Source organism: Squalius cephalus (assembly GCF_949319135.1).
Source record: "Squalius cephalus genome assembly, chromosome: 10".
NCBI lineage: Eukaryota > Metazoa > Chordata > Actinopteri > Cypriniformes > Leuciscidae > Squalius > Squalius cephalus.
This window is the reverse complement of record NC_137131.1, coordinates 7,521,016-7,535,878: the sequence shown is the minus strand read 5'-3', so window position 1 is coordinate 7,535,878 and position 14,863 is coordinate 7,521,016. Positions and strand designations below refer to the sequence as shown.

The window sequence follows — 14,863 nt, the reverse complement described above, 5'->3', positions numbered from 1 at the left end:
TGAAGGCAAAAGTTGGACCTGCTCTTTATTAGGTTCTTGAGATCAATATATTGTTAGGTGGAGTTCTGTTATTTTATCCACCCTCCGATAAAGTTAGCGGGATCCTTTATAGGTCATTGGCATGCACATAAACAATGCTGATTTGCACATTACATGCCTAAATTGGGAAAATTACCAACAAAGACCGACTTATCCTGTTTCCAAACTGAATAATGTCAAGCTAGAAAATGTGAACTAGAGAATAAAATTAGGCTGACCATCCTTTTGCTAAGCAGAAAGCAATCCATAGCATGCATAAATGTCTCCTACACATTTTTTAACACTTATTTTTCATACTTATAGCATTAACTTATTTCACATAAAAGCAAATGTGTCAATCCTCATATAGATTTTAGATGGGCTTTTTGGGCAATCTGTAATTGTTCCAGCAGCTGCCAAGCTTTGATTTGCTTTTGCTATGAAAATGGGTTGAAACGAGGGAAAAGGTAAAGAGGTAAAGCCTGCAGAATACTTCTGGCATATAGAAATTATTGTGAGAGCATGAAAGGTTCGAGTGCATTCTGGCTCGGCTCAAAAGAAGCACAAATATGCAGACTAAAATCACTTACGATGCTTCACAAATTTTAAAAGAACATTAAAGCCTTAGCTAAGAAAAGCTACTGAACTGCTTTCATGGACACAGCCTGTTAGCAGTGCTTGCTGATATTGGTGGGATTGTCCTAAAGATGACTTGAAAGTGAACAGCTCCAATTGAGGAACTGTTAAAGAAGACTTATGCTTTTTACATTTTCAAATTTTTTAGTGTGTAATGTTGCTGTTTGAGCATGAAAAAGGTTTGCAAAGTTAAAAACCACAAAGTCACTCCAAAGGGAGTTATTCTCTATATCAGTTTCTGAACTCCCTGAATTGTAGCCTTTATTGTAGACTTGAGTTTTTTTCTAGGAATGAACACGTCACAATATTCCTCATTAAAACAATCCCTGCAAAATAAAATAAAAATTGCACACGCAAAATAAAAAGGGGGACGAGGCCTGGTTGAGTTGTGTTAGTAGTGTGTTGAAACTCGCGGTTGTGATGAGGCACGTGAAATTTCTGAAACATGTTCAGAGTTTGATCAATCACAACACACTGGTCCAGCCGACCAATCGGAGCACATTGCGCTTTTCGGAAGGAGGGGCTTCATAGAGACAGAAACTAAACAGAGTGTTACTGACAGACAGGGAAGAGAGGTGCTGCAACAAAGTAAAATATGTGAACAAATAATGTGTTTTTTTTAACATTCAAGCATGAAAACCTATTCTAGTAGACTCCAAAAACAAAAACAAGACTTAAAAGGGGATAACAGGTCCTCAGAAAACATTACAAGGCACAGATTCAGGTCCAGAAGTCTGAGAGTCTGCAGTGTTTTGCTTTCTTTTCTAAATGAATACAGTTCATTTCAAATTATACTATCAGCATAAATATTTGAGTGAAAATCATGAATATGTACATGAGAATGTCTCTGTATTTTTGTCTCTTTTTGGTTTAATATTTAATATTATATTATTTATTTAATAAAAGAAAAAAATGATAATCCCATAGCATTACAATTTTCAAAATCCTTTTTTATTTTGAACCCCACATTTTCAATAGGGACTAAGGCTTTTTAATGACACTGTATGTTGATGAAGTAATCAAATTTTATATTTTAGTAGTAAAATATAATGGTGTAAATAACAAATCATAATATTGAATGACACCATATTCATGAGGCATGGTATTTACATAATACTCCAGAGTGTTTTAAAGAATGTCCAAAAAGCATGGTATTACCAAAGTACCATTCACAGCAGTACCATGATAATTTGTACAGTTTTGTTAGTGCTGTTTAATAGCTCCTCATCAAGTTAAATCAACTTTTTACTGTAAAAACAACACTGGTTGCTGAAGACAGAGATCCATAAAATGGAATATTTTTATCAGTAACATCTGTAATATGATTTTTTATATGCCTCATAAAACTCCTTTATGAAAAATTGGATGCAACCTTTTCGAAAAGAGAAAAAGCTTTGAGCCCCAGATCAGTTCCTAAATTCCACAAAACCACATCAGCTATTGTGGTGTCAAAACACCTAGTGACACTGGCATGGGTTTTACTTGACAGTGAACGCACAACACAGCGCTCTGACACGGACAAGCTGCAAAACAATGAAATTGATTCAAAAAGGGAAAAAAAATGACAGTTAAAGTGTCTGGTGAGAAGATAAAACCTTTGTATGAGGGAAAAATGTGCGAAAGACAAGCAAAAATGCACAAACAAGTGCCGCAGACAGATATTGCCTGTGAATTGAATCATAAAGCCTTCATGCTGACTAGCCTCATTAATGCTTTCAGTGAAACTGCCATGGAACCACAGCTATACCTGAGAAACAACAACATCTGTTCAAAACACTCATGGAAACTTGTGCAAGGTCTACAGAAAGTCGAACACTTTAAAGTCTGCTTCACTCGTCGTAAACCAAACCTAGAGGAAAACTGTATTGCTTATAGGTTGCTCTCTCATATCTCAGGACTTATGAGTCTGAGTTCCGATTTAGTCTCAGATGTTTCTCTACAAGGAGGTCTAAAAACTGAGACAAATTAAAGAAGTGTTGACATACTAAATTTATGTGAATGGCAGAACAGATTTGAGTTCGTGTTGAGATCTCTGACTTTTAAAAAACATTAACAGATTTGTGTATCTTGCAAGGTTACCAGCCATTCCAGTCTATTCAAATCCAATTCAATCCCTGGATTTGACATAACAAAACATGATAAAGACATGAATGTAAGAATGTAGAATTAATTAAATTAGATGATAGATAGATAGATCTCCATTCACTTTCCACACAAACCAGATTTGGAGATATTAAAGAGATATCATTTGGGTTTCTTTTTTCCTACAGAGAGATATGAAAAGCAACCCACAAAAAAATCTGTATTTCAGAAAACCGTATCCTCTGAAACAGATCATTAGATCATGGAAACGACATTTGGAAAACGCTGCATCGTCTATTAGAGCGGGCACACTGAGGAAGAAAGCCTTGCAGGGCTTATCGCACGACTTCACATGGTAAATACACATATACGGCTGCCAGCAAGCGCCAAAGAAAGGAAAGAGCACCATTTAAAGATCATTCCATGCTAGAGGGCAGCTGAAACTACAGGCATAAATGTTCCTCATCTCTCTGAGCACAGACACAAGTCAGAATGCTGGCAAAGAACAAGCCGGCACTGGTCTGTCAGAGCTGATGAAGCGAACCGTTCAGACGCCCAGAGGAACGAGAGAAATCAGAAATAAAAAGATAAAAGATCAGCTGGAAATGCGAGCAGAGAAAAAAGAAAGAGTTTGAAATGAGATCAGAGCAGTTTATGTTCACGACTATTGATCGTATGTCCGCCAGAGGCCATTGATTGATTCATTTTCATAACTCTCAATAAGAGCCCTTCAAAACAATCCAGCAATTGCTCGCAGATTCTGCTGAGTTAGAGGAGATATAGATTATGTAAAACTTCCCTCTCTGAGACAAAGCATTTCCAATTGATTTCGCCCAGTGGCTCGAAGTGCTCTTTTTCTGCTGTAAAACATGTAAAACTAATAGACCAAACCCACCTGCCGCTTTTCAAAGGGAAATATACTCATTAAATTTCCCCATAGGGTTGATTCCCCGCAGACACACAGGCTTATGCTGAGTAAACATTGTTGCTATTGCTTACCGATGCTGCGCACACATTTTCATTGTTTATTGGTCGAAGGAGAGAATGCCTCACCTGAATACGCCCAATAGGGTTCCCCAGACGCCCTCCGCTCTCTTCGGGTGGCTGAGCTCCCACGATGCTCTGTTTCCACATGTGAAGCTGTCAGAGAAAAATCAGATGATGCTATAATGACTTTCCGTTGACAATCAATGCATAACGTTATCAATGCTGCAATATTGTCCACCTTATAAAATGCAACTCATTATGCCTATATTTCTCTCGGATGTGTATTCAATGCAGGCTTAATCCTGAAGTAGAGGAAGAAAATCTTAACCTTCATAGCCTGCTTCACTAGAACTTCTTACACGCTGTGTCTCTTGACAAAGTAATCAAAAGTAATAATACCACTAATAATAACACTCAAAGAGTACTCAGCAGGGCCTCCAAACCTGTGAAAAACCTGCCACTTCGCTCCTCTTATTAGAAACACTCACATCAGCTAAAGTTCTGGTCGACATAATTACTAAAGAATGGCATGATTTGTAATTCTGAATAAGTAGTAGTAGGAGGAGGTAATGCTTAACAAACAGAATGCTTATTTTTGATTATCAGGCTTCTTTTACTCTCACTTGTCGAGTGAAAGTTCATGAATTGAATTACTAAGAAATGGAACCAACAGAACGAGAGTTATAATTGGCATGCATTTGTGCTTTTACCCTGCAGTCCTTTGGAAAAGTACATTTTGTTTTTTTAACTGAAATTGTGTTCTACAGTGGTCTGAAAAATTACCTGGACACTTAATTCACACTTAAAATCGCTGTGTAACATTTGGCAAGCAGAAAGTGCTCAAATACGTTTGGTCTTACTTTTTAACAGCATATACTTCTGTTCAAAAGTTATGTGGGGTCAGTAATTTTAATTAATACTAAATTAATGCATTTATTCAGCAAGGGTGCATTAAATTGATCTGTCTGAAGTGACAGACTGTTACATTGTTCAAAAAATGAAAATTCCATTTTAAATATGCTTTTCTTCAGAACATACTAATCAAATAATCCTGAAGAATTCCACCAAAATATATACAGTATAAATAAATAATAATATATATATATATATATATATATATATATATATATATAAAAAAAAAATAATAATAATAAAAAAAAAAAATATATATATATATATATATATATATATATATATATATATATATATATATATATATATATATATATATATATATATATATATATATATATACCTGTATATATTATAATATATTCATATAGAAAACTTTTTTAGATTGTAATAATATTTCACAATATTACTGTTGGCCTTTTAAAATGATAAAAAAAAATATTACCAACCCCAAACTTTTGATTTAGATTTATTGTGTTTTAAAAAAAAATGCTTTTCTGAAATGATTTGCTTGAAAAATATGCTTACATTATTTCTTTAAAAGTTAATTGACACTTTCATATGTTTATATTTTTGGTATAAAATGCAAGTAGATTAAACTTAATTGTTACACACATTATTAATGCATTCATAAATAAATACTAAATATGGGCTGCTGTACAGGATATGAGATTTTTAATATTTGAAAGCACTGAAGTTTAAAAATGTAAAAAGCACTGCGTTTTATAACGTTTGGTCACTGTTGTTATTAAGAATATTTCTGCATTTACATATATTCATTTATGCAGGGCTTTCATCCAAAACTAAGCTGTTAGGTCATAATGACCAATATTTGCAAAGACAATCTGCATTCATTATCAGCATTCTAATTTTCATCATCAATGACAGCTTTTCATCTTTTGGGGCAAATATATGCAAGTTACACATCTTACTCCAGGTTGTTATTCAGATTTCAATGCTTTCAAAATAGTTTATTCATATTTATTCATTTAATTATTAATAATCCTAATATTGGAGATCACTGTACTGCTTAAAGATGAATGATTTTATAGCAAACTTGAACAACTTTCCTTGCAGTATTTTGAACAAACCATTCATCCATCTGTGCCAACATCCCAACTAAAGGCCATGCTCTACAGAGCTCTTTATATGGTTGACTAGTGCACCTTTATTCTGTTCCCAGCTCCTGAGCTCTGTGGCTGCTTCAAAGTGATTATTGGGCTCTTTGTGGCTTCTTTCATAAGTCTCCATCTGCATGCAGGGTTTTGAGGGACAGTCTTTTCACAGCAGCAGTAGCTGACTTTCTGATAACTGAACAAAAAGTGCTCTCTGGGGCATCTAATCCACATGGAGATTGATGGAGATTTTCTTTTCTCATATATGCCTTTGTTTATCTGGAACTTTTCCTCAATAGTCTTTCGTCTTCATTTTCACAGCTGTCTTACAAATTCACACCCCGAGTAATGATTGCTTAACTGTGGGTGTCTGTCTAAACCGCAGTCATTTTAATGATGCACAGGTTGTTGGGGCTATTCTTTTTCACTCAAGTAAAATCAGCTATAGCAAAAAAGAACTGAAAAGTTATGCAAACAGCGTATTTGTTAATAATTGATAATTAATCATTTATATATGAACAATCATATACTGTCTTTGGTGACACATGATACTTTAGAAATGATTCTAAAATGCAAGATGTGTAACTTGTATATATTTGCCCCAAAAGATGAAAAGCTGTCATTGATGATGAAAATTAGAATGCTGATAATAAATGCTTATAGATTGTCTTTGCAAATATTGGTCATTATGACCTAACAGCTTAGTTTTGGATGAAAGCCCTGCATAAATGAATATATGTAATTGCAGAAATATTCTTAATAACAACAGTGACCAAACGTTATAAAACGCAGTGCTTTTTACATTTTTAAACTTCAGTGCTTTCAAATATTAAAAATCTCATATCCTGTACAGCAGCCCATATTTAGTATTTGTGTATGTGTGCAACAATTAAATTTAATCTAATTGCATTTTATAACAAAAATATAAACATATAAAAGTGTCAATTAACTTTTAAAGAAATAATATAAACATATTTTTCAAGCAAATCATTTCACAAAATCTTTTTTTTAAAACACCGCTTTTCAAAAGTTTGGGGTTGGTAATATGTTTTTAATAATTTTGAAAGGCCAACAGTAATATTGTGAAATATCATTACAATCTAAAACAGTTTTCTATATGAATATATTATAATAAATAAATAAATAAATAAATATTTATTTATATATACTGTATATATTTTGGTGGAAGTCTTCAGGATTATTTCATTAGTATGTTCTGAAGAAAAGCATATTTAAAATAGAATTTTCATTTTTTTTATGATGTAAAAGTCTGACACTTTTGATCAATTTAATGCACCCTTGCTGAATAAATGCATTCATTTAGTATTAATTAAAATTAGAATATTATATTCTTATTACCGTCAATGTTTAAAACAGTTGTGCTGCTAAATATTTTTGTGGAAAAAGTGATACACTGCTATTAAAAATGTCGGTGTAATTAAGATCATGTAATTAAGGATCATGTGACACTGAAAACTGGAGTAATGGGTGAGAAAGAGAGAAAATGCCTTTAACAGTGCACTGTGGGCCTTGTCCATGGAATCCTGTGCAGAGATCAGATTCCAATAGATTAATTCGATTAGATTATGGAAATAAGGACAATGAACTGTACCTTACTGTAAAGAATGAAATTAAATATATACGCATTTCCACTTCTTATGATGAAACATGTTGGAGAGGTGGGCAGAGTTCACTGTACCAGGAACTGCTGAGGATGATGGGATGGAATCAGAAGTATTGAAGTGTACACCTCCTGGTGTGCATCAGAAAGATAGATTCTGGGGCTTATAGGACAGGACTTCTTCTAGACATTAATATTTCAAGCAGCAGTACCCTAAAAGTACACGTTTCTGTTTCTGGTATACCCCACTATCCTCCCTTTGGCTTTGCAAAGACATTGCTTATCTTGCTCTGTGTGTTTCAAAGCCTCCTGGTGAGAGACCCCTATGTCTCTTCAAGACAATTAAAGAAACTCTGAACCATAAAGAGCTTCCTTTCCTGCTTTATTCAACCATATGGCAGATCATATGTCAGGAAGTGACTAGATTAGTGCACTTATAAGTGCATCTAGTAATGGCCTCTGAAGAAAAATAAATAAATGTGAACCTAAAAATGCATTATAAATGTAGAGTTACTGTCTTAAGGAGCTATTTATACCTCACTTGATACATTTTTATTTATTTATTTATTTAATTCTATTTTTACTTAGAATTAATTCAACAATATTATAAATAAATAAACATTATTTTTTTACTTGAATAAAACAAGTTCATTTAGATTTATAAAATGAAGCTTAGGGATTGTTCTTAAGATGTGCTGCCCATTTCATCCAGCAAACAGTGCATCATTTTTTCACATTACCATATATTTAGCTTAAAAGCATTTATTATCAAAATCATTAAAAACAATCCTTATTTGGCTGCCTGTGATTGAAATGTGACTTTTTTTGTATAAAAGAAAATGTTATGTGGCAGGTGAAATAAAGTTTGTGTCAATTCTCCAGGACTAACAATACAAACCATACATTTTGGTGAATTCCCAATCTAATTTGGCTAAAGATTCGACATGAAATATTAAATGACGCATTTTACGAAAATGGTAGCAAACGTGTCGATGGCTCAACTAATAGACACAGTTCCCTGCAGGAAATACTATTTAAAATACTATGAATATTACAAATAATATTATAAAATGTTGAAAACTAAAACCTTCAGAAGTTATTCTGGTATGCTGCTTAAGAAATGTTTCTTATTTTCAATGTCGAAAACAGTTTTTAATATTTAAAAAAATATATATTTTAACATTATAAAAACTGCTTAATATTTTTGTGGAAACTCATACATTTTTTAAGGATTCTGAATAGAACGTTTAGAAGAACAGCCTTTTTTGCTCAAATATATTATCTGAATAAAAGCATTCATTTCTTCATACATTTTTTTTTTCAGATCTCAGAACTGAAGTGCAATTCCTCATTTTATCTCACTTCAAAGTGTCTTAAAGTGACTGAGTCTCTGGGGCGAAGACACCCTGGTGCTGCTACTCTTGCATAAACAGATTTTCCAATCCTTCGCTCTGCTCTTGCCCTCACTTGCATCATTACTTTGGAGATTAATTAGTGGCTGCACTAAGTCGATTCCCTCCATTGCAGCAATTACGTCCACTCTTATTGGTTAGTAAACAATTAGAGCTGCTCTCATTGGTTAGCGACCTGTCTGGGTTTGTTTATTGTTTAATCCCTGATGGACAGCAACAGACTACGTAGAGCGTTGTACTGGCATGGCAGACAATTAGCATGTGTGAAAGCTATCAGAAAGCATTCAAAGGTTATGAATAGGGAACACTAACCTGTAATGATTTTCTCATCGCTCGTTACAAAGGGTAAACATTAGGTTCCGACCTAAAATAATGGACTCGATACCTTAGTGCTAACGCAAGGCTTGTTTGAAGTCTTTTCCCATGGGCCTTTAAAACAGTAGCTACCAGCCGGCAGGCGCCACCTCAGCAAACCAGTCCTCTGAGGGGACATGTTTGCATGTCTGGCGTAAGGAGATCGCAAATAAAGTGGATGAAAGATGGCTTGCTAAATGTGAACTGCGTGTGTGTGTGTGTGCCCGTGGTGGGCTTGTTGTTATGAGGCAGGAGGGATACAAGAGACAGGCAATATGTGCACTGGCAGATTGGGATGCCAGGTGCATTTATGCAGTTCAGTGCCACTAAACATGACATTAAAGAGGAACTGCTCCCTCTGAACTCACAAACATCAACATAACGGGTAACCTGGGCAACCTACACATGGGTAAAAGCGAACACGCAAGGACACGCAGGTGTTAGTAGATGTGAGATGTCCTCTTACACACAACTGTTACATCTACTATATGTTTAACTATACAATATCATTTTTTACCGATGACATAACATGCCTAACTATAATTTTTTACATTTTATGAAGAAAATGTGAGAGGTGTTTGCCCATGTAAAACATTGCATGTTTCTATGTAGCTGCTAAGGTGTTGCTGGGCGGCACATTAGACACTCTAATGGTTATTTTGCTAAGATTTCACTTATATAATTTTTTGCAGTACCGTCTGACATTTTTTGGGTGGTATGTGGAAGTCAAAAAAAATTATTTAAACACTTTCCTGACTCAAGTGTTCTGAGTGGTTACATACTAGAAAAGTATGCATGCTGATTTGGTGATTTCTTGTTATTATCATCAATTTTAAACACAGTTGTGCATAATATTCTGTGTAAACCTTTTTTGGGGGATTCTTTGATGAATATAAAGTTTAAAAGAACAGCATTTTTGTAGCATTTTAGATGTCTATACTGTCACATTTGATCCAATTTAATGCGTCCATCCTGAATAAAAGTGGTAACATTTAACAATCAGGTTCATTGGTTAACATTAGTTAACTATCTGAGTTAACATGAACTAAGAATGAACAATACTTCTTCAGCATTTATTAATCTAAGTTAATAATAATTTCAACATTTACTAATACGTTATTAAAATCAAAGGTTGTTTTGTTAACATTAGTTAATGCACTGTGAACTAACATTAACAATGAACAGTTGTATTTTTATTAACATTAATAAAGATTAATAAACACTGTAACAAATGTATTGCTCATTGTTAGTTCATGTCAGTTAATACATTAACTAATGTTAACTAATGAACAGTATTGTAAAGTGTTACCATAAAAGTATTAATTTCTTTCTTTCTTTCAAAAATAAAATAAAATAAAAACATCCTGCCAGAGTGTCCTGAATTTCTTATCTGTGAAACAAACAAAAAAACTCCTTATAGAAAACAAAATCCATTTAAATATCCAATCAGAACTAAATATTGCAGTTAGTTTTGGTAATTTGTTAACCCACATATAAAGGACAGTATAATGCTACTGTTACCATGCACACATAAGCTTCTCGGCGGACTTCTCAGCATAATACATAAACAACCCATACTCCCACTAGGTGTGCTGAAAATAGCCCGTCACACTTTAACATGAGAACTCAGAGGTTTAATTAAGCCGAAACACCCACCATGGCCCTTTTTTGACAAATAAACATGGTTAAAATAAATACACGCTAAAATGCTGATGCAGTCGTGACACGGTTCTCATCAACCATAATGTGTTGCAATGGCTAAGTGATATTTAATTTGAAAGGGTCATGAAACCCTAAACCAAATTTTCTGAGATTTTAACAGAGGTATGTGTGTTGAATACCATTGGAGACAATGTTAGCATCTGTTAGATTTAATAGTAGGGGGAAAATGGTAAAATTTTCATCTTCCGGGTTTAAAAACTTCATCATGTCCACTTTGATGACTCATCGGTGTCTCATAATTATTCATGAGACTGAGATTTCTTATGCAATGAGAAGACACTGGCTCTTAATTATTCATGACACCACATGGAACTTTCCAATGACAGACATGTCAAACTATGATATCGCGTAGTAGATGAGAGAGGCAATGATGGGACGCACGTTTGTTTTCGTGGTGCAAAAGTTCCAGTGCATCTTTCCCCGCGATGCTGCCAGGGCTAGACTCCGGACATCAACCACGGACACATCTAAACTATGTGTGTGTGTAGCAACCATTCAACTGGAGAATGGTGGACTTCGGCCTTGTACACCAATGCAGGTTTCGTCTTGCGAGTGATGTGGTCACTTTTCTATCGCTTCAGAGGTGTGTGTGTGTGTGTGTGTCTAAAATGTAACCCTGACCGTTTTACTTGCCTTTTGTTAAATAATCACTCGTTATTAAAATTGAGATATTTCGATAATACCTCAATTGTATCGTATGCTTAATGTGTGCAAATTTCTATGTCACTGTCCATGTTTATTATGTGGGTTTAGGGGTCGCGTAGATCTAGGCTGTGTACGGAAAGTTTTTTTTAAGCGGAAAATGTATTATTTTCAAATATATGCATTATAGTTTGTATATAAACAAATATATATTTTATAATGACATAATTATACATATGCATGTACATTTATATGTTTTAAATACAATTATGATTACTGTAGGCTAATATAGCGCATTCAGTTACTTTTGAAAGGACAAAAATAAGGTGTCAGTGTAATTCATTAGACTTTAGCTTTGCCAGCTATAAAAAAATATAGCATTTCCTCATGTTTTACCACTGATTTTTAGTGACAGTCGATATGCATGAGCCAGTGGCGATGACAGTTACCCCCCCCTCCCCTATAATATAATAACTACAGCAAAACATGCAGCCTGTACAACACCCATACAGAAAAAAAATATGTTCACATGATTTAGTGTTTGTTTATCATTGCTGGTCAAACTCTGTTTTATACTAAAATACAAAAATACGTTGTGGCATTTGTTTATGTTTATACAAAGTAGGCTATATAATTTTTGTTTTAAGTGAAATGGACTTTCAGTTAGAAGCAATCATGCGCTTTCAGGTGCAAACCATTTTCAAGAGGTTAAAAAAGGTAAACCAAGATAATAAAATGCACAAAGAGTGTTTTTTCAACATCCTAATTCAACACGCAAGGTCACAGCAGGTGAGTCCATCATTTGCACTACTCAACTTACTTAACAATCCCTCTCTTTGTCGACCTTTACTGATCAAGCTCTAAATCCGTGGCACAAACATCCTTAAATGGCACAGTGGACATTTACACTGTGTTCTAAAGCAATTCTTTAAAGGGCAAACATGGCACGCACAGACCTAGAAGCGGAAAAGGTCAGAAAAGTATAATAGATGCACGGCTCCTCCCTCCTACCTAAAGCACCTGACGTGCATGGCAAATAAACGGCAGCGATAACCCTTGGTTGATGGTTTGTTCTGTGCAGACAATCCTTTGATAAACGATTCGGCATGTGAGTGATTTTTCTTTGTGTCCACAAAGAAATATAATCTACTTTTGTTACAGCGGCTTTTCAAAGAGAGAATCGAGAGCCGACCGTGAAGCTCTCTTGAGTTATATTTAACTGGGCCTCCGCTTCCGCGCTCCGGCTTCATAATCTATTTTTGCGGTTAGTGTTTACATTTGCCAGTTGTTGACCCAGTGGAGATCATCTAAAAAAAGCTGTCAGGTTAAAGAGCTGACCCGAGATTATGTGTCATTGTGTGCGAAACCAGCTTACAAACTGTGAAATCGCTATAATAGGAAGAGCTTAATTACTAAACCATTTTCGAACTGTGGTCGAGAGCTTTGTATGGCAGAGCAGGGCATATAAGTTGCATCAGAAATGTGCATATTTCCTAAAAATACAATAAAAACTCAATTTTATAAGAAAATGTGAGTGATGATTGCCTATTGCAAAAACATCGCCACAATCCCTGACAACTTTCCCACTGTTTGCTAAGCAAATGCTAAGATGTTCTGAATGGTTTTGAAGGTGTTGCTAGTGGCTGCTATGTGTTCTGAATGATTGCTAGGCGTTGGCTTATTGTCTTCAAATCAAAAGAGCCCACTCCCAAGACTACATGATATTCTGATCCCTCTGTCAGCTTAAGTCTATGGGTTTTTTTTCCTGCCAGACACAAAAAGTGTCAAAATAGTGAAAATATCGGTGCAAAAAAATATAGAAATTAAGCAAAGGCATTGCAAATATAGCTTTCTGAGTGGTTTCTATTGCATAGCTAAAATATTACAGGTGGTTGCTAGAATGTTGCTAGGTAGTTTCTGAGATGTATTGACTGGTTACCAAAGTTCTGAGCAGGAAGTTATAGACCTTATGCGCCAGAGAAACGAGGGCGCCGCCATCTTTAGAATATTGTCTTTGAACTTCCGTTTTTGTGGTCGCTCTGTATATTTCTATGGCATTGCTGTCCAGGAGTAATTAGCTTTTGAAGTGGATTTAATTAATGTAAAGTTAACGAAAGTTATCATGAGGATTGTAATGTTTAAAGCAGATGTCTTAACAAATGTCAGTAGACTGGGAAGATTTTAAAACGAGCCATTCATTCATAAATACGCAAGATCGCTGTGAAAATACAGACCGGAAGTCGAAAGACAACGAGCTCAGCGCTGAAAAGGGGCGGGGCTACATAAGGTCTATAGGCTACAGTATGCAAAGCACTTGGTAAGGTGTTCTGAATGGTTTCAAGGGACTTAATTGCTAGGTGGTTTATAACAGCCCCAGTTCAAAAGAGTCTTAACCCAAGTCTATGATATTCTGATTCCCTAGATATGGCTGAAAGCCCTGCGTCAGTCAATGAGGGTTTTTTTTTCCAGATAAAATTTTTAACACATAAAAAAAAAAACAAATATGAGTGAAAAATGAACATGCAAAGTCATTGCAAAAGTGTTATAAATTGTTTCTAGTGTATATTGTTGTAAGGAGTTGCATCACAGTTTCTACAATTCTAGCCGATTACCAAAGTTCTGAGCAAAGAATATACAGCAAGTATGCTAAAGGCCCCGATATACTTCAAGCCAAATCGAAGAACAAACTGATGTGACATAATTTAGAAGAAAATAAGGCCAAAATGAACTTCGTTTGGAGTTCGAAACAGGAAAAGTTCGCTATGGCTGGCAAACATCTTTGTACTACCATTGGTCCGTGGCGATTATGTAATAGGTAGGTTCATTTCTCCTGTTCAGTTCGTCAAGATCAGACATCACACTGACATGAACACACTGGAGAGACGCTTTATAGTAGCAAATGAAGTCGTACTTCGGATGAAACATGACACTGACACTGTTTTTCATGTTTAATACGGTAAAGCTGCTTGATTTTAAGCAATCTAAATAAAGTGCTATATAGAAATAAACTATACGTATTGTATACGGCCAACATATTGTTGCTATGATCAGATGCTTTTCGTATGCTTTATTTAAAAAAATTCTTGTCGTTTTCTCATTTTTGCTGTGTGCTTATTTTGTTATTGAGACGAAAGCACGCAGCACATATTTACATGTTCATCTAACCGTCGCTCGGATGTAAAACAGTATATCGCTGCTCAAGTATTTCGAACTTCGTTTTACCCCTAAGCGAAAAACGAAAAAGAACTTCGCCGCGAGTAAATCAGGGCCTTGCACTGTTGTTGTTTTCTGAGCAGTTTCAGTGGCATTGCTAGTGTGATATTGGTAGTTGTTAAGGTGTTCAGAAATTATTCAAAACAAAA

At 34.9% G+C, this 14,863-nt stretch overlaps 1 protein-coding gene across 1 annotated transcript in view; it reads right to left on the bottom strand.

The window, feature by feature from the left end:
* Positions 1 to 14,863, bottom strand: part of ca16b (carbonic anhydrase XVI b) — a 90,131-nt gene that overhangs the window by 63,327 nt on the left and 11,941 nt on the right. Inside the window, exon 2 of the mRNA XM_079883993.1 lies at positions 3,790 to 3,876. Coding sequence (XP_079740119.1) covers positions 3,790 to 3,876 — 87 coding nt within the window. The remainder of the gene's footprint in view (positions 1 to 3,789; positions 3,877 to 14,863) is intronic.